The sequence below is a fragment of the Ostrea edulis genome, chromosome 7, assembly GCF_947568905.1.
Source record: "Ostrea edulis chromosome 7, xbOstEdul1.1, whole genome shotgun sequence".
NCBI lineage: Eukaryota > Metazoa > Mollusca > Bivalvia > Ostreida > Ostreidae > Ostrea > Ostrea edulis.
In genome coordinates this window covers 85,232,333-85,252,451 of record NC_079170.1, presented here as the reverse complement: position 1 = coordinate 85,252,451, position 20,119 = coordinate 85,232,333, and the positions used below count along the sequence as shown (strand labels likewise).

The following is a 20,119-nucleotide window of genomic DNA, read 5'->3' as shown; positions in this document are numbered from 1 at the left end:
TATCGATTCAAAAAATAAAGCGTATAACTTGTTATTCTGTGTTTATTTAGAATTTCTTTTATATGAAAATTAAAATGATATTGCCCCCATTGACACATGATACAAGTTACTGGCCATAAAAATGTCAACTCGATCAATAACTACTCAAAAATATTACGATAAAAAAAAACAAAGAGATTTCCACACTACTATCATCAACAAGAAATCAACCGCCAACTGGACAAGCCTAATCGAAAGTACCTCGACATGCTGCGGTGCCAAGTATTCACAAGCACAGTCTCTTTTTTTTTGGAGGTATAGATCACATGAATGAAATCCAAATACACAAACACTTCTACTTTTCATTGTAAATTTTTGAACATTCTGATAACACTGCATTAAAATATCATTTTCATTGAACGTTGTTACACATGTTTATCTCAAAGAGACGGCGACATCAACTTTACCAGAAGGTGAGGCCTACGTCAAAAAATAAATACTCGGTCAATAGTTGATATTTTGTTGGAATGACAAAACCATTATTAATCATAAATCAATCTTATTTGCAAGAATTGAAATTTTTAATTAAATGCCGATACAAATAGAAGTATACATGTGATATATCTACGTAGTACTAAATTATATAGTATTGTCATCACGTGATAGAAAACCCATCGATTTCAATAGTACATGTAGGCCTATATATAGACATGTAAATCATAATTACATAGCACTAAAATATATAGTATTGTCATCACGTGATACCAAACCCATCGATACCAATAGTACATGTAGGCCTATATATAGACATGTAAAATGATTTACATGTCTATATATAGGCCTACATGTACTATTGATATCGATGGGTTTTCTATCACGTGATGACAATACTCTATAATTTAGTACTATGTAGTTATTTCACATGTATACGTCTATTTTTATCGGCATTTAATTAAAAAATTTCAATTCTTGCAAAAAGATTGATTGTGATAGGAAATAATATTTGAACGCAATTATTTTCAGAATCCAGTACGCTCTACTTGTGCCGTAGCACAACAATAATAAGCACAGTGTATGTTTAATGTGATAAACGCAGATAATGCGTAGAAAATTTAAACACAATATCAATCGACTGACAAACCAGAGTATATACAATTTTGCTTTTCTATAGGTTAATCTTAGTCTTTGCAAACATTTTCAGTCTCGTGAATTGACATTCGTCTGCATTGTTTAAAATTGATCAGGTGGGTTTTAACAATTTTTTTAGACCATAATTATGCCACTATTATATATTCTTCATTGAACTCACGCTACTTGGGAGTGTAAATAATGACACCTTTGATGATCTTAAAACGTGGACAAATTTCACAAAATTTTCAAAAGATAAAACTAATCTTTGATAGATAAATACCTTTTATTAAACATGCTAATGTGGTCTTTACATTGAATTAATTCTAACAATGAAATTCTTCATCAAATTTTATTAGTTTTATTAGCCATATCCACTGAGTTTGCAGCACGCACCAGAATGCTAAGATGAAACACAGACCGATTTCATTTTCAAGCGTGGATACATACTAGTCAAGTACCCAACTCATCTGCCCAGTGCCGAACCCGCCTGGGAAGTTCAATCAAGATGGTATAGACATTTCAGCTGAATCTGAAGTTTTTCGGCAGACACATAGTTGTTTAAGAGCCTCCCGAAACTTTACATCAAAATATACATATATGAAAGGATTCACGAAATGGTTGACAATGATAAACCGTGCGAAAATCATCCATGCCACCAGAGCATGCTTTGGAAAGCTCAAATAGTCCACGTGATTGTACGCCAAAAACAACAAAACAGCCGTAGGAAAAAACGATACTATGTAAACAATGACAATCACACCATACATTAAATTGAACCAGTTCTTGACGCCTGTATTTGTATCTGTCGAAATGGAGTTGTAGTTCTGCTCATTGTCCTCGATGAGTGGTTTGAATTCTGTCTTGGTCACTCTAAAGATTTGTCGTAATCTCAGTGCAATAAGGGCATACAAAACCACGAGGATGATAAGAATTACAAAAATGATCGTGTAAATGAAGCCCATATATATGAATATCATATGGTGATACCGATGGACATTATCTTTGTCGATAAACTTGCACATCATTCCAGTGACATTTCGTTCTTGAAATTGTGTTGAAATGGATGAAGTTCCGGATAGGGCAAGCCATGGAGCCATGATAATGGCGGAAACTATCACAGTGAATAACACTGCCAAACGCCTGCACACGAGCGTGAATTCACGGCTGTTCGTCTGACACACCTTTCTGTAACGCTGCAGGGCGATGATTAAAAGAAGAGACGACGAGAGAAACCCAGAGAACATCAGGCTATAATTGAGCCACTTGCAGCATGTTTCTGACGGGTAGTTGAATAAGAAATAATTATCCATCGCGTTGTAAATTGTCATCGAGACCGATCCCAACAAGTCCGCGGCGGCCAGGCACGGGATGAAGTATCGATCCCCGTTCTCGTCCGTTACTTTACAACAGTACAAGATAATGACGATAACGTTTCCGATGACACCGAGAATTCCAACAGTGGTAATGAAAACCGTGTCTGGTAGTATTATCTCAGCGTATTCTTGAGATAAATTGGCCATGATCACAACAATCTGAGCAGTGAAATAAAATATCGTCCACCTTGTGACTGTCTCGTGAAGTGAAATCTCCGTCTACATGTAATTAGGATTTTCCGAGTGTTTTTAACAAATCAGAACCAATGTCCGCTGACGCATACAAGGAAACAGACAAGGCTTTCTGACCTAAACACGGAAACGATTTAATCTGAAGTTGTAAATTTTCGTTACATGTATTACGCCCTTGATTGCCTTTGATTCGCGTTATCACGCCTCCGTTTACGTTTTAACGCATTTGATTAGCGTTATTACGCCTTTTATTCGCGTTATGTCGCCTTTGACTCGCATTATTATGCCTTTTATTTGCGATTTTTCGCCTTTGATTCGCGATATCATGCATCCGACTCGCATTATTACGCCTTTGACTCGCATGGCAGGTTTAACATGACTTTTATTCGTGGTATTTCGCCTTTGCCTCGCGATATCACACCTTTGACTCGCATTTTCACGCCTTTGGCTCGCGTTATTACGCCTTCCGTTGAAGTTAATAACACCATTTGCATTATAATGCCCCTGTTCGCCCTATAAAACGCTATAGGTTTAGATTATTTTGTTTTCAACGAAATGTCATGTATATCCAGTACTCCAAGTAACAGACTTCCTCGCTCTCCCTCTCGGCATTGTATTTTTGACGTTGAACTCGAATTTATTTTAAAATATATCACCAAAAGAACCTGTCAACTATGGAAATAGAAAACCAATGTCTTAAAGCCATGATAATCTGATTTATTAACATTCATTGATGTACATGTTTAGAATTTAAGCGGAAGTGACGTAAGGATTGGATACATTCTTCAATAGTAAATGCATCGGATACGATGAAAAGGAATATTATCTCGCATTTCCTCAGCATGGTCTCGTCTGAAGTCCCACAGGTAGTGGTCAATCAGAATTGAATTCATCACTACATCTTTCAGAGATGGGTCTTTCTTAATCAATTCATTTGCTCTCTCTGCAACCAGCTGCAAATAAAGCAATGTCATTACCTCCAAACATTTGATCATGTATATTATTTTTTTACCGGCACCTTTTAAGATGCCCACTATTTAGGCAGTGATTTGACATTATACCGAAACGTTTATTACACATTATTGAACAACACAATCGAACAAAAACCGTTATAAATATCAGGGGTATATTCAGAATAATTTTGTTTTGAATTAGGGTCTACTCACTTCTGTTGCCCAGATGCTGCACCCACGAATTTCCACTTCATATCTGTCACCCGATTTCATCATATTCCCTGGAATAAAGAAAGTTTTATTTTCTTAAATTGAAGATGGTGTGTTAAACGAATAGCTTATTAACGATATTCAGAATGAATACCGTAAGGACTTACACGATCTTTTAAAAGACGTTGTCCGAGGAAACGAAAGCAATGCGTACGGTGTAAGTCAAGTACAGCATATGATATGACCTCCCTCCACTCCCGACCCCATCCAAAAGTTTGGCTTGATTACAACCACATTACTGTTTTGCCTCTCATGAGTGCCTTAGTTATGCAATCTTCCTGTACCAGTTTCAAACATTTGGCAGACCCAAATCTTGAATGTGCCACTTAAAGTCTGATTTTCCCTGTACAACCTCTAAGAACTAGAGCAGTTTCTCATCAGATACATAGAACATAAACATCCCCAGATTACCTTTGTGAGTAGACATTGCTATCAAAAAATATTTAATCATTCACAGATGACATCTCAGTCACGCATACCTGCTTTAAGGTATTCCATGAGCTCATCGCTGTAGGACAGTGCACCAAAGTGGTATAAAGCTTGGGGAATTCTTGAAAACGAAAATCAATTACATATATATATGTAGGTTAAAATTATTTACAATTAGGTGTTCCAAATTGGACTAAAAAAACAACGAAAATCATTTACAGACATTGAAGTTTTGGATTTCGAGGGGAAATTGTTTACAAATTTGTAAACTCTAAGGGCACTGTTTGTGTAAAGAAAAAACTCAATTCACATAAATAATATAACAGAAACTAATCACATTATATAACATTGTAAGACACATCAATATTAGAAATAGATTATATCAATGTATACTCTCTTGTTAAGGGCTGCTGAAAATTGTATTCCAGTGTTGTTTTTCAACAAGAAATAAATTACAATGAAAATAGACAGCATACCAGGTAGGTTAATTGATGACAAACCTCTCGTGAATTTAATTACAAAGAGTTAAAAGCTACCTGTCTACAGAGAAAATGAAAACCACCCGCACCTGTAGTCAGCAAACATAGTAATGGTGTCGATGTCCAGGAACTCCCCAAACCTTGTCCCCTCAAAACATGCCCAAATGTCGGCCACCAAGATCTGCGCTCTCTTGTAAATGGACACTTTAATAAAATCAAAATCATTTTAATACATCAATACACTAATTAAAATCATAGACTAAAATACATGTACATATAATACAACCAGATGTCAACACTACATGTATGTTAATCAGAATCTTACAAGTACAAAATTTATCATGGATTTTCAGAACCTCTCCAGTTCTTCTACACCCTATATATTACTCTCTTACTATATGAATATACCCGATCTACCTCTCTTTCTTTGGTACTCGGCTTCGTCCCTGTAGGAGGGGAAGTCCCTGACGACCAGCTGCATCAGTGACTGGGCGCTCTTATTGCACGCTTTAATGCAGTTTGAAAATTTCCCGTCGTATTTCTGTCAATAGAATGCGTTCTCATTTACACAACTACAGGAAAATACTGCAATAAATGACTCAATGGCATTTAAGAAAAATACATATCGAAAGATGGGTTGATTTAACCCTAACAACAAGGAACATGCTTCGTCAAATGAAATGTGATCTTTATTTTGATCTTTATAACATTCTCGTAATCAAATTTAGGAATAAAAATCCCCTAATGACAGATCACACTCGCCGTGAACCCAATATCTTGATCAGATTAACAAATTCATATAAAAGAATTACAATGACAAAGAAAATACCTGCAGGTCAATATTATTTTTCAGTACATCAGAATATATATTTTTATTTCTGAACCCTACAGAAGTTATTACAGTAATGTAGTTAGGTCCACGTGCAGGAAGTCTGACGCTTACCTCCATTAAAACCTTCCCCGCCTCTCTGAGAACATCAACCCTTTGTTCTAGTAGCGGTATCGGTACATCGGAGTCTGATTTTAGTATTTCAGCAAGCTTCTTCTCATCAATGTCAGCATAAAAACTGGCATCCGTAATTCTGACACCATTCTGTTATAAGGAGGGGAACTAGTGAATATCTATAAATGTAGCACTGCACTAAAATTGACACTCGGGCAAGTGCTCTTTTTGACAAATTTAGAGATAAATAATGTTTCACAAAAATATCAGCCCCTCCAGCCCGATCAGAAAGCATGTGAATATCATAAAATGCACACATAAATGGTGTAACATAAAATGGTTTTTTGTAAGATCGCATCATGAGTGTTGTTAATCCCAAATTTTTGAATATCATTTTACTCTCAATAAGCTTCTCGATGATGAATGAAATTTGCAAATGACTTCAGTCTACAGTAAAACACGGTTACAGTGAACACGCTTATTATGATGTCACACTTACAGTGAAGTGATTTTCATCCCCTGTAGGTTTAAAGTGTTGGATATAAAAAGTTCAAAAGGATTAAAAATAGTTCATCCCCAGCTCTTTGCTATAAGCATGTTTTACTGTACATCTGCGTTTATTGAACTTACGTCTAAAGCCCTGTTGAGGGCGGCACACCACGACCAATACCCCGTGTATTCTCTCCCCTTGTATTTAATGCAGTATTTGTGAGATTCATCATCAGACCAGAAAGAAAAATTCAGTGTGTCAGCCACAAAAACCCTGTGTAAAACGTAGAAAAGCAAGAAACTTATAACGTAAACCATAGGGAAAAGACCTTGTATAAAACAGAGAAAAGCCCAGTGTAAAACACAGAAAGACCCTGTGTAAAATGTAGAAAAGTCCTATGTACATGTAAAACATAGAAAAGCTCAGTGTAAAACGTAGAAAATCTCTGTTTAAAACATAAACAAGAGGCTTGCAGGCCTTAACGGTCACCTAAGTACTAGTGAAAAAGTATCACTACTCCCACGCTAAAAACCATATAAATCTTAATGCTTGATTTAAACTCGAAATATTTTGGCTAACTTTGGCAATACACGTCTTTTAAACTTAATTATTTTCAAACATTATTGAATCAAGACAAACGTTCTAATTGGTTTTATCATATATTTTATTAACTTAAGTTTCTCGATCTTTCATGTAACACCTTTAGGGAAATTAACATGAGACGTGCAGCACCTTCTATTGTTTGAAGGGGGCATTTCTTTGTTGGTAAAATTCAAAAAATCGAAACGACTTCACTGATATTATTTTCAACTTCACCTGTACTTTAATATCCCTTAGAAATGTATTGTCTACTGCGCGGTTCAGTGTGTAAGGTCGTCTAATTTAATATGTAAAACTGTGGGTTTTTTTTAAAGGACCGAGTTAGAATCCCTCACGAACACAAAGTTTTTTCCTATTATCTTTTCCATCTATATTTTTACTTAATCGAAACACACTTCTAGTTTTTATAAATGTTTCAGGTCAAATCTCTGTTTATTACAATATCCCGAGTTTGAAATAAGCTTCCAACTTGGTTGATTGATTGATTGATTGAATATTGTTTAACGTCCCTCTCGAGAATATTTCACTCATATAGAGACGTCACCACTGTCCGTGAAGGGCTGGAAATCGGCGCTTATGGTCATTGAACAGGAAGGAATCTTCATCGTGCCACACCTGCTGTGGCACAGGACCTCGGGTTTTACGGTCTCATCCGAAGGACCGCCCCATTTAGTCGCCTCTTACGACAAGCAATGGCGGTACTGAGGATGTATTCTAACTCGGAACCCCACGGGACCCTTTCAACCAAGATACTGTATACCTTCCGACCTGAACACTGTTTAGTTTGTGAATGGGATTCGCTATAAACACGCCGAATACAGCATGCAATGCAAGTGTTTTAAAAGTCAAGGTTGCTAACGAGAACTTGTATGTTTTTCTGAGTGAAAGGTTGATTGACTGATTGATGATTTCCGCCACACTCAACAATTTTTCAGTTATCTGGTTGGGCCCAGTTTTTTATTGGTGGAGGAGAACACATACACGATGTACCTGGGAAGAGACCACCAATCTTCCGAAAGTCTGAGTGAAAGGCGTTTACAAAGGCATAATGTGGTGTCTTTCACGAAAAACTGTTGTGAACTTTGCAAAGCTCGGAAAGAAAAAACTTTAAGGCCAAACAAGGTAAATAACTGTTAAACAGTTGGATTGGATAAGATGTTATGTATTCCAGTAGCATATTGCTATGGTGAATTAATGTTTTCAGGTACATGTACATATAATTTTGTTGAACTTTATTAATGCGTATTAAACTTCCCATATTTTGTTTGTAGTCAGTCATGTACAGTTACTAACTGTTGGTTGTAGAAAATAATACATAGAGTATAAGAGCTTTTAGACTGTAGAAGTACAGAATTTTAAATATTTGTTACACTCGTAACATGTAATCGAATACATTGTTTCTGATACTCAGAAGAAAAACACCCACAATTTAATTTTCACGGTACGATTTCAAAACTTTTGTTTATACTACATGTATAATGTATAGACACATAAAATGTTTTAGGCTTGTCCTTATTACTGGGGAATCCTACAGGTATTTAAATGGCAAATACGCGATGAGAGAATAAATATGGACGAAGGCCAGTTCAACGTCACGAGTGCCGGCACCAAGCTCCGACTAGGGAAAATACCCGCTTCGGTGCAACACCCTCTGTCAAGAAGAAGTTAAAAATGTTCAATTGTTAACGCATGTCGCACGACATCCAATTGCAATAAGTCACCTGTGTTTACTCAGGTGACCTAAAAATAAATGCTGTGTATAACATACAACAGAAATCCCTCTGTAAAAAACGCTATGTAAAACAGGACAAATATATATGTGTACGACATGTAAAAATCCCTGGATACAACACAAGAATCCTTGTAAAAAATAAAGAATAAAAAACCTTAAGTAAAACATGGAAAAATCCAGTTTCAATCTTTCATTCAATTACAATAATTTTATTTCATTGTTATTCATTTCTTCAATACATATTATTCTATACATGTGTATGTTAAAAGTCTATGAACAGTACATAACAAACAATGATCAATCAGGAGGAGCATTGTAGAGGACAGAAAATGGATTTACTGAAGACTAGAGCATATTTACATGCACTTACCAATCGAGAGCGGCCTCGTTCTGGTCTCTAGGGTTGAGTTCATGGTCTGCACGCCATGACTTCAAAGTATAGTTGTTCTTTTGAGCACACTCATACATCTTCAATGATGAAGCATATCTAATATAGTGATTTAAAACAATTTACAATTATTCCATATCGTGTCAAGAAGAAATCTATGTATACTCAAATTTATTTCTCGATATAAGCAATGGCAATTTCAACATAACAAACCAACCCATGCATTACAAGATACAAACATAAACGAAAGATGTCAAGATCATGTGGTTAGGAGGCTCACTTTACAACCCGAAGTCTCCGGTTCATTGACCAATCCTTTTGGCCCCGTCAAACCAATCTTTCCTAGCGAAGGGTGACGCTCCACGGTGTTTCTCCATGGAGCGTCACCCTTGGCTATCGAGGATGCGTCAAGCCCAAGGCGTTTATCATAGTTAGTGTCTACTTTGCCAAACGCCGGACAAGCAAAAGTCACCTGGCATTCGGAAATGACGTTAGATCTCAAGTCCCGTGTTGCAGTAAGCGCTAACAGATTGAGAACCCTCACCGCTACAGCCTTGAGTGCCATACATAGGTAAAATATTTTGTTGCGCGTCACCTGCAACTGCGGACGTCGCTATACGTGTGACAAATTATCAAAGGGACACAAAATAAAACTGAAATAAGTAATGTTGTTCAAGCTAGCATAGAGATCTAAAGTAGTACTTCGCCTATACCCGGTTACGGCTCAATACGAGTGAAAAATTCTCAAAAGGACGTTAAATCAAAAAAAAAAAAAAAAAAACCAAAAAAAAAAAAAAAAACAACTTAGTAAACAAAAAAAAAAAAAAAAAAAAAAAAACAACAAAAAAATAACAACCCCAAAACAAATCATCCTAGCAAATTATGTGGATAATGAGACCAATACTTTGAAATATGCTGTAAAAGTATAGATACAAAATGTACAATTTTAGTCTATGATAACAGGTTACATACATATTATATGTAACCTGTAGCTCCAGTGATCGATCCAGGGGGGTGGGGTGGGGGGGTGGGGGGGGGGGGGCTTCCGGGATCGGAACACCTCCCTTTCGTCAGAAAAGTTTGCTAAAATGGTAAAAATAACGCATTTTGAGGATGGACATCCGCTTTGAAAACTAAAATTAATGATATAACCACCTTTCAATATTTCAGTTCAACAATGCAGCACCTTAGTGGTATACTTATAATTGTTACAACTTCCTGTCAACTTATTGGTGTGATTATGCATTGTGCTGTATGCGATTGCATGCCAACATGTTGAATGAAATCAAACAAATAAATTAAATTGTCATCTCTTTTTCTAAATGGAGTGACCCTTCATTTAAACTTGAATTCCCTTTCTGAAATCGTGCTTCTTAAAATGAAATTGGTTGAAGTTTTCCAAATGGCTCAGACTGGAGAGGAAGTCGAAAATGTACAATGTTTACAGCTACATTTATCATGAAGAAAAATGGACTATGCAAATCCTTAGTTACATTTTAATTAATTTTATATCAAATAGAATAAATCCACGTTAACGATGCAAATCCATAATTATACTGTATTAAGCGTATACAGTCACGGATCGAAAGGGGGCTACATATGTATGTGGGTTGCACCCTCCGTTTTGGTTGAACAGTCTTAACAAAAAGTGTCATTGTTGCAATTTTTGTTCTTCATTTTCCCCATCCCCTCAGTCCTTTAAAAGGAAATTTGGTTTGCAACTTCATTGTAAATTTTCTAGATCCGCCCCTGCTCTATCATATATATGTACATATATTCCGTGGACCAATACCATGGTTGTTCGTATGTACGAAGAAGGATAACTCTTCGTGTTGGAACTCCGTGTATTGATGCACGACAATGTACACAAATGTATAGATCTTGGCGATAAGCCAGATCACCTAGGACGTGTAAACACCAAACCAAACTTACTTCCTAGTCTGGGAAATATCGGTGTGGGACCATATGTGTTTTTTCTTACAGGGCATACAAGGGACTTCAAAGTGAAAGGTAAATTAAATCATTCCTAAGTAATTTACTTACTTATGTCGTATTTCTATAACTACGGACAAGATCGGGATTCGAATCCGGGTCCCCTGAATCTCTAGTCAGGCGCTTTAGCAACTGACCACCAGCGATCGAACCCGTCTGACCGCTACATTCCTCCCTACTTAAAAATTGTTCTCGCCCTAGAAGACACAAATCCAAAATTTTTGTTTGCTCCTGGCAGGATTTCACGTGCAAGTTCAGGGGTGGGCAACGGCATCAAATATAACTGGAAAAGATAAAATGCAACGGACCGGACCGGGATTCGAACCCGACCCCTGAATCTCTAGTCAGGTGCTATTCCAACTGAGCATTAGAAGCCGTCTGACCGCTACATTCTAAAACCAGCAAATCAATCCATCGTCATTTTTCTGTAATATTTGAATAACATGATTGTCAAGTTTCTACCTGTGGCTATTTGTTGAAAGAATCATGGAGGAAAATATTTTAGTTACTAGTAGGTTAAAAGAGTAATCTTATCTGAAAGGCAATGAACCTTTACCATGCACCTTAAAGGAAGTGAACCTAAAAAATATGTGTTGCATTATAAATTTAACAGACCTCCTGAAACTAAATAGTGTGGCATGAATCTAATTTGCCCGTTTGTATTAGGATATTTGATCAATTAAATATTCTAAGTGAAAGGTTTACGGATGTCATCCATTATTTCCCAGCATGCATATGTGCTCTGACGTAGATGAGACACATTGTTGTTAGTGAATGGGTCACTGCTGTACTGCAGAAGATAATGGGTTTATGTTAGAATTAATGGACAAGGTTTTGGAGCAAAAAGAAATGAAATCAAATCCAATAACAATGCATCAAGAAAAAGAAGAAAACACTCGACAAAATATGGGTGTAGAGAACTGCACGTTATGTGCATATATTAATAATTGTAATCTGACATAAAGTGTTCAAATTCATGACAACGAAGACATCCTTTGAATGTACATAGGTACAATTTCCGCAAGCACACCAATCAAGGAAAATTCCCCTTCTCACAGAAATCAACTGCTGGTGAAGAAACATCATTCTGAGAAACAATTTCGTCCTCTGTTCAATCTGATATATCAATTGAATTCACTGGTATGGTCTTTCATAAGAATCTAAGGATGCTTTGTGACAGGTTTGGTTCCCTATACATTCGCATGCAAAATTTTTATCCCCTATTGTGGTCCTACCTTTACCCCAGAGGTCATGATTTTAACAACCTTTCCCTTGGTTCTCCACATTGTCGGGAAGCTTTCAAGTACATTTAAGCTTTTCTGACCCAGTGGTTCTTAAGAAGATTTTTAAATGGCCCACCCTGAGCCGAAGGCTCAGGTGAGCTAAAATCTAAGTGAGGCTTCTACTAAGCTTCTATGCACTTGTTTGCCCCATCAGTGGTGCAAGCTCAATCCTCGTCTTGTTTCATCCATGGTATTTTCAAAGTCCAAACCAACTTCAAAGATAGATAAATTCGTTGATGTACACAAACCAAATTAAGCACAGACACCAATGTCATTCATTAGCAATTCCATTCATTTTAATGATAGCAAATAATGGTCACAATCATAACAATCACTTTAAAAAGTTACAAATGAAAGATGGTACATTTTACATTAATTACATGTCAAATTCCTGATGTAAATCTCGAAGATATTAAAATACTTTAAGTTGATTTACTAATGTGACAGTAGTTATATTTGCTGCAATAGCATATTAGTTCACAACAATCCATTAGAGGGAGTAATGCTTAGTCTCTCCAAATAAAATTAAAATGCTTTTTAACCTCTTCAATAAATATGATCTTTGAAATTCAGTGATTAAAAATGCATAATTGAACAATTCCTTATGGTGTGAATGTACCTACTTTCTTATGAAATATACATTAATAAAATTAAGATTGAACATTTTTAAACTACCATAAGTTCATAACTCGTTTACTGTTTGCACTGTTTTGCCACACTCTCTATCAAATATTTTTGAGTAAGATAATCATACAATTTTAACTATTTACAGATCCAGCTTCTACCATACAGAATGGCCACGCTGACCACCCAGGCACAGGAGGTCATCAACTGTGACCTTTGTGTCCAACCTACCTATCAGTTCTGTAACAGGTGTCAACTCAGTTTGTGTGTGGACTGTGTTAGTAAACATGTGGACAAGCTTAAGTACGAACCGCATGACATTGTTAATTTCAAAGACAGAAAGATACGATTAGCTTTTCCCGAGTGTGAATTTCACTCCAATCAGAGATGTGAGGCCCACTGCCAAGAATGCGATGTTCCAGTTTGTCTGAAATGTATTCTTGGTCCCCATAATGGACATAGATATATAGATCTGTCCGATATTTTCAACAAGAAAAAAGATATTGAAAAGGAAACCCAGGAAATTGAATCTATTATCATTCCTCAGTACAGTAAGAAAAATGAAGAATCAGAAAACAAATTATCACAAATAAAGGCAAAATTAGATGAAATGGAAAAAGAACAAGAGAAGCATAGACAAATCTGGCACCAAGAAGTAGACACCATTTTCAACAAGCTGGGTTCCATGATCAAATCCATGAAAGAGAATCTCCTGGCTGCTGTAAAATCTCACCAATCCAAAATAAAAAGTCAAATTCCAGACATGAACCAAAAAGTTCAACAAAACAAAGAACTTCTGAAGTCAAACAAAGTGTCTGCAGTTTTTAACCACAAATCCAAACTCGAGGAATATAGGAAAATGCCAGCTGATATTGATGTCAAGCTGCCATCACTCAAAATCAACGCAGTCCAAGGGAAAGAAGAACTCAACCTGGAATTAGAAGAATATAAGGTTAGCCTGACACAGACAACACTGTCCAGTCTGACAGATGAAGGTTCCCATAAAACTTTGCAAAAGTTATTAGACCAAGCCAAATCAGTTACATTAATTCAAACTGGAATTAATTCTTTAGGTCCCGTTGCCTGTGTGGGAGAGGATGCAGTCTGGGTTAGTGGTGAAGATAAAACCATAAGACGCATTGACATACACGGGTCTGTACGGGACACAGTCACCACCAGGTATAAAACCAGGCCGAATGGTATCACAGTGACCAGACAGGGAGAATTGGTATACTGGTATACAGTGATGGTTACAATAGAACTGTGAACATTGTCAGACACAGGAGAATAGAGACACTGATAACCACACCACAGGGCTGGAAACCAGCCAAACTATGCTGTACTAAGACAGGGGACATCCTAGTCAGTATGTATACTTTTGGTAAAAGCCAGTTAAATAAAATTGTCCGTTATCAGGGACACACAGTGAAACAGGAAATAGATAGAGATGAAGATGGAGAACCAATCTATAAAGGAGGGAAACGCCCACTCTGTGTGGTGGAGAACAACAATGGAGACATCTGTGCTTCTGATAATAATGCTAAAGCCGTGGTCGTTGTGGACAAGTTAGGAAGAGTCCGATTCCGATACGACGGTACACCAGCTAGGAGGAAGGAGTTATTCAATCCTGGATATATAGTGACAGACTCCACGAGTCAGATCATTGTGACAGATTACAACAATGACTGTCTGCACATTCTGGATCAGAACGGACAGTTCCTGAGATGTGTGGACAATTTTGGACTAGATTATCCTAATGGACTGACTGTGGACAGTGAAGGAAGGCTTTGGGTTAGTTCATTCAGGAGAAGTGAAAGTGATCCAGGGCATGAAATAAACACATCTCCTATACAGGCATCAGATAATGACAGAGTTCACAAAGTGCTCTTGATACATACATGTCTTGGGAATATTTACTTTTCTTTGTTTAAGACGCAAATTGTTCAATTTCTCAATCAAATACACATGTATAATCAATGCTTTATAAAGCATAAATGGTCCAATGGCCATACTACTCACCTTTGCAGTTGCATTTTCCAACATGAAACATAAATCTAAATTCCAACCTTGCTATGCAGAACAGGAAGTTAACAAACTACACACAAGGCATTTTCCCAATAAAAACCGAGGCCACTTGTCACAGCAGGTGTGGCACGAAAAAGATCACTCCTGCTCAAAGGCTGTAAGCTACGAGCATGGGCCTACGTTTTGCAGATCTTCACCGCCAATGCGGTGACGTCTCAATAGAAGAGAATTTTTTTTTGAGCCGGACATTAAACAATATACTACCAACCAATATCATCTGATGTAATATTGTGAATACCTAATGTGGCCCCATCCAGAGGTCATGGTGTCAAGAAAAAGGTCCTATACTATATCAGTATGATAGCAGATCGTATTTATGGAACGCCATTGCTACCTTATAGTGTAAATCAGTCATGTTATATCGATACCTCTTTACGTTATGTGGTAACATCATTACGTTATGTGGTTACATCATTACGTTGTGTGGTTACACCATTACGCCATGTCAATACTTCTTTACATTATGCGGTTACATCATTATGTTATGTGGTTACATCATTACGTTATGTGGTTACATCATTACGTTATGTCGATACCTCTTTACATTATGTGATAATACCATTACGGTATGTGGTTACATCTTCACGCTGTGTGGTAACATCAAATACGTTATATCAATACCTCTCTACGTTAAGTGGTTTGATACATTATTATGTTATGTCGATATTTCTTTACGTTATGTTGTTACACCATTACGTTATGTGCAATCATTATTATGTTATGATAAATTTATCCAGTGATTGAGATTGATACAGATGCAAAATGGCGCGCTCAAATCTAGATGCAATCGGTTCACGTTCATCATTTTCCGTAACATGGACGTGGATCGGCGCAAAGATTCCATCAAATCGATGCATTCATTCGACGGAAGCGCGCATGTGGATGAAGTTAAAAGGCTAGAACCAAATCCATATATATATAATGCGTTGTATATTGTGTTATTCAGAAGTAAGATTAATTTTCACCAGAGATTCAGTTTTGGTATCATTGACGTCTTATACGTGGAGATTAATAGTTATGGAATACCTTAATAATATGTATGATATCTTAGATGCATCTGTTTAACCCAAAAGATCGTGTTTTATCTGTGACGTCATCTGTGTAACCATAGCAAGAGACTGATTGCGTCGATCTGCATGCAAGGTTTATTTGCGGTTACGGAAATAGCCGAGTAGTTACGATTGATCCAGACGGCGTGCTTTCAGAATTATTAAACGAAATTGGGTGAGGTATGGCGGCTGATTTTTGCCATTTTAAAATTTGTCGTCTTTTCGTTATATCGAGGCAAAAAGACGACAAGACGAAAAAACAAAACTTAACCACTTTTCTCATCGAATGAACGGGAAAAAACAAACCGAAAAGGCGAAAAGAAGACAAATTACAAGCGAAAAAAAGAGAGACAAAGAACCCCCGCAAGTTAGTGACCCATTTTGCCGTCTTTTTGTTTGGCGTTTTGTCGTCTTTTCGAGGAGAATAAACGACAAAATTCGGCTCGAAATAACGAAAATACGACAACACAAAAATACGAAATGACGACAAAATACAAGTTTCCCCGTTATTTTTGTTGTCTGATTTTATGGGATATCAATATGAAATTTGTTGTCTGTTGTGGATACTTATTAATTGATTACATTTACAAAGAAGAAAACATCTAAAATTAAATTATGGTGCTCAGATACTTGTATTCTACTGAGGAATTTGTTGTGTAAATGTTATACTAGGCATGTTAAAACATGAGGTTGGGGTGGGGAGGGGGCCTCGTCTGTCCCCTTTTCACAATTTATTACTTCTCCCGTTATTATACCCGCCGCAACAAGTTGGGGGGGGGGGTGTATACTGGAATCGGGTTGTCCGTCTGTCTGTCCGTCCGTCCGTCTGTAGACGCAATGGTTTCCGGGCTCTAAAGCATTATCCTTTCCACCTACCGTCACCATATCATATATATGGACTACCCATGGGATGAAGATGTTCCCTATCGATTTTGGGGTCAAAAGGTCAAAGTTCAAGCGCACTGGACATCGAAGTAGCAATATGGTTTACGGGCTCTAAAGCGTTATCCTTTCCACCTACAGTCACCATATCATACATATGGATTACCCATGGAATGAGGATGTTCCCTATCGATTTTGGGGTCAAAAGGTCAAAGGTCAAACGCACTGGACATCGAAGTAGCAATATGGTTTCCGGGCTCTAAAGCGTTATCCTTTCCACCTACAGTCACCATATCATACATATGGATTACCCATGGAATGAGGATGTTCCCTATCGATTTTGGGGTCAAAAGGTCAAAGGTCACACGCACTGGACATCGAAGTAGCAATATGGTTTCCGGGCTCTAAAGCGTTATCCTTTCCACCTACAGTCACCATATCATACATATGGACTACCCATGGGATGAAGATGTTCCCTATCGATTTTGGGGTCAAAAGGTCAAAGGTCACACGCACTGGACATCAAAGTAGCAATATGGTTTCCATTTAAATTCTTTAACGGTCTTTTTCATCGCATAGAGATGGTGTGTTCCTAAACACCTTTTGGATCATAATACTGAAGTTTTACCTATTACCAACACCCTTTGGGAGACTGGGGTAAGCGGGGGGGGGGGGGGGGGGGTATTCTTATTGAGCATTGCTCACAGTACCTCTTGTTTCAACATACACATCCTACAATGTATATTTTCTACAAGCAAAGTTCAATTGATTTGCTGCCCCCAATTTTTTATTTTGAAAGAAGTAGTGAAAGTCTGTTGATGTTTGAAGTGCTGAATGGAAGAATATGTGTAGTAAACTAATCTATGCCCCCTCCCTCCTGCGATTTATAAGATATGAAGATTTGGGCAGAGGTGTTTTCTTTTAATTTTAATGCAAGAGTGAAGTCAACTACGACTTTCAGTAATTTACAATTGGATATGTTTATATCCAAACTCACACTTATATTTTTTAAATTTCGAATGATGAATTCAAATATAAGCACATATGTATAAGAAAACGCATTCCTTACGTATAGCAATGTGGGCTTATCTCTTAATTTAAAACAATGAATAGCGAAATAGCACCGATGTCACTCTTGAAATTTTCCACTATATTGTCGATATAAAATTTTAAAATAGTTGAAATTCATGAATGCTTGTAAGCTAACACAGTGTTCAATTTCCTTTCATTCGGTGAAATGATACTGTACATTGCAATAGGACTCTCTTTCTCTCTCTACCCCCCCCTCTCTCTCTCCCTCTCTCTATCACACACACACATGCATGTTCATGCAAAGTGACGGTAAATAATTGTGGTTCAAGAATATGAACATATATTGAAAGCTGCACTATATTTCTGTGTGTGTATATATATATATATATCTTTTGTGTGCCAAGAGGGTTGTGAACACCCTTTAACGTCCCATCCGACGGACATCAGTCTGTAGGATGGGATCACAACGTATTGTAACTGTCGAGATAAAAATGGAATCTATTATTTTGCTTTGTATATTTATCAGAATTAAAAGCATCTAACATTTTGTAAGTGTATATAAATAGCTGTCCGCCTCGTCAAAATCCCCGAGCATCCTGATATGAAAAATTCGAGTCTACACTTAAAGTAAATGGAAGGTGTATATTGATTTGATAAGTTCTATTTTGAGTTCTTAAGAACTTTTCTAGGTATTGTACAAATACAAACTTTGGAATCCTTACTGTAGCCCCGCCCAGATACCTTCAACAATGGTGTGAACAGACTTTAATCTATAAAACAAGAATGCATTTATAGTTATCTGAAACTTTACCATTATAAGAAGATTTTATAAACATCCCTATCATCAACCTTTAAAATCCTGTTACTACATGTATATGATCCTAAATGTGTTTATGGGGATTGTGATCTAGACAACAGATTTGATTCTTCCATTTACAATAAATTTTCAATTATTATTATGACTTTACTGATCCACTGTTTCTTTAGAAGATATTTAAACAGACCATCCTATTGATACCATTTCACAATTATTTCTCCTCCGAAAGATGTAGCCCTTCAAATTAAGGAGGTATGCTAAACCAGAGAAATTTGATATGGATGAAATGTGGAAAATAGTCACATTGTACAACAAAATTTTGAAATTGAAAACTTTCAAATTTACTTTATTTCGTCAAAAAAATGCAGTCTTAGTAGAAAACAATCTTTAAAAAAAAAATTCAAACCTCTGCTGGACTCGAACACACGATCTACAGTTCAGCAGTCGACATGCTAACCTACTGAGCTACTCAGCTAGGCGATGAATTATGAATGAATATTGAATGAATATTGTTGAATATTTCACTCATATGGAGACGTCATCACTGCCGGTGAAGGACTGCAAAATTTCGGCCTATGCTCGACACTTACGGCCTTTGAGCAAGGAGGGATCTTTATCGTGCCACACCTGCTGTGACACGGGACCTCGGTTTTTGCAGTCCCATACGAAGGACCGCCCAATTTAGTCGCCTTCTACGACAAGCAAGGGGTGCTGAGGACCTAATCTAACCCGGATGCCCATGGGATCGATGAATTTTGAAATTAATAGACAAATATTGCTGATATTCATATTTTCATCCATGTTTTAAAAGGAAGTCAGTCATTATGACAATGTAGAGTACCTCCTTAAGGAACCATCAATCCTCTTCACCCAATGAAGCTTTGCGTTGTGTTTGTTTGGGTTCAAATTGGTCTGATGACAGAGAGATGGACAAATTCTGATCAGAAAAGTTTTCAGCTCAAAAAACCTCAATCAAGACCTAAAATCATCAAGATCATTTCTGTTTTCTTTTGAGTTTGGTGAAATAAAAACCACGTGACCACAATGATGTCTTACGTGTTTTACAATTTTGTCGACGCCGGTGTCCACCACTTTGACATCTCTGCTCGTCCCCGCTATCAGCTTACCACTCGCTCTTGGAGACAGCGTTTCCATCTGTCCTTCCAGGTCTTCAAAATTTACCCTGTCAAACATCCCCAAAATGGTATTAAACTGTAATTCATTAGGGTCTTTTAGTCTATTTGAATTGTATATACGCCAGTTCTTAACATATAGTCCCAGAAATATAAGCAGATAAGCTATAAATCGCCTTAAACTATTAATTTAGCGCTGAAATTCACTGAGCTTTACATGTAGTAATAGAACAAGGATGGACATGGGGTGAGGGGACTGGTCA

General features: G+C 37.0%; 3 protein-coding genes across 6 annotated transcripts in view; 1 reads left to right on the top strand and 2 right to left on the bottom strand.

Moving 5' to 3' along the window:
* LOC125653998 (serine/threonine-protein phosphatase 6 regulatory ankyrin repeat subunit B-like) overlaps positions 1 to 20,119 on the bottom strand; it is a 1,068,599-nt gene that overhangs the window by 1,024,269 nt on the left and 24,211 nt on the right. The gene's annotated exons all lie outside the window — the stretch shown is intronic.
* Positions 3,377 to 20,119, bottom strand: part of LOC125655099 (Q-nucleotide N-glycosylase 1-like) — a 21,324-nt gene continuing 4,581 nt past the window's right edge. For 2 of the 4 annotated variants that reach the window (XM_056142829.1, XM_048885273.2), the window contains 9 exons: positions 19,780 to 19,906; positions 8,942 to 9,039; positions 6,380 to 6,512; positions 5,750 to 5,899; positions 5,224 to 5,347; positions 4,896 to 5,010; positions 4,378 to 4,448; positions 3,842 to 3,909; positions 3,377 to 3,628 (listed from right to left, as the gene is read on the bottom strand). In XM_056142829.1, the coding sequence (XP_055998804.1) occupies positions 3,461 to 3,628; positions 3,842 to 3,909; positions 4,378 to 4,448; positions 4,896 to 5,010; positions 5,224 to 5,347; positions 5,750 to 5,899; positions 6,380 to 6,512; positions 8,942 to 9,039; positions 19,780 to 19,878 (1,026 nt within the window). In that variant the 5' untranslated portion in view covers positions 19,879 to 19,906 and the 3' untranslated portion in view covers positions 3,377 to 3,460. Of the gene's footprint in view, positions 3,629 to 3,841; positions 3,910 to 4,377; positions 4,449 to 4,895; positions 5,011 to 5,223; positions 5,348 to 5,749; positions 5,900 to 6,379; positions 6,513 to 8,941; positions 9,040 to 11,002; positions 12,087 to 14,877; positions 14,946 to 19,779; positions 19,907 to 20,119 lie in introns of those variants that run through there. The other 2 variants (XM_056142830.1, XM_056142831.1) reach the window with 2 other exon arrangements.
* Positions 10,802 to 14,877, top strand: LOC130047533 (uncharacterized). The gene is made up of 2 exons (XM_056142826.1): positions 10,802 to 10,969; positions 13,007 to 14,877. The coding sequence occupies exon 2, from the start codon at positions 13,028 to 13,030 to the stop codon at positions 14,123 to 14,125; it is 1,098 nt and encodes a 365-aa protein (XP_055998801.1). The 5' UTR covers positions 10,802 to 10,969; positions 13,007 to 13,027; the 3' UTR covers positions 14,126 to 14,877.

Excerpts from the sequence above, each read along its gene's own strand:
- LOC130047533 (XM_056142826.1), top strand. The coding sequence starts at position 13,028 with ATGGCCACGCTGACCACCCAGGCACAGGAGGTCATCAACTGTGACCTT.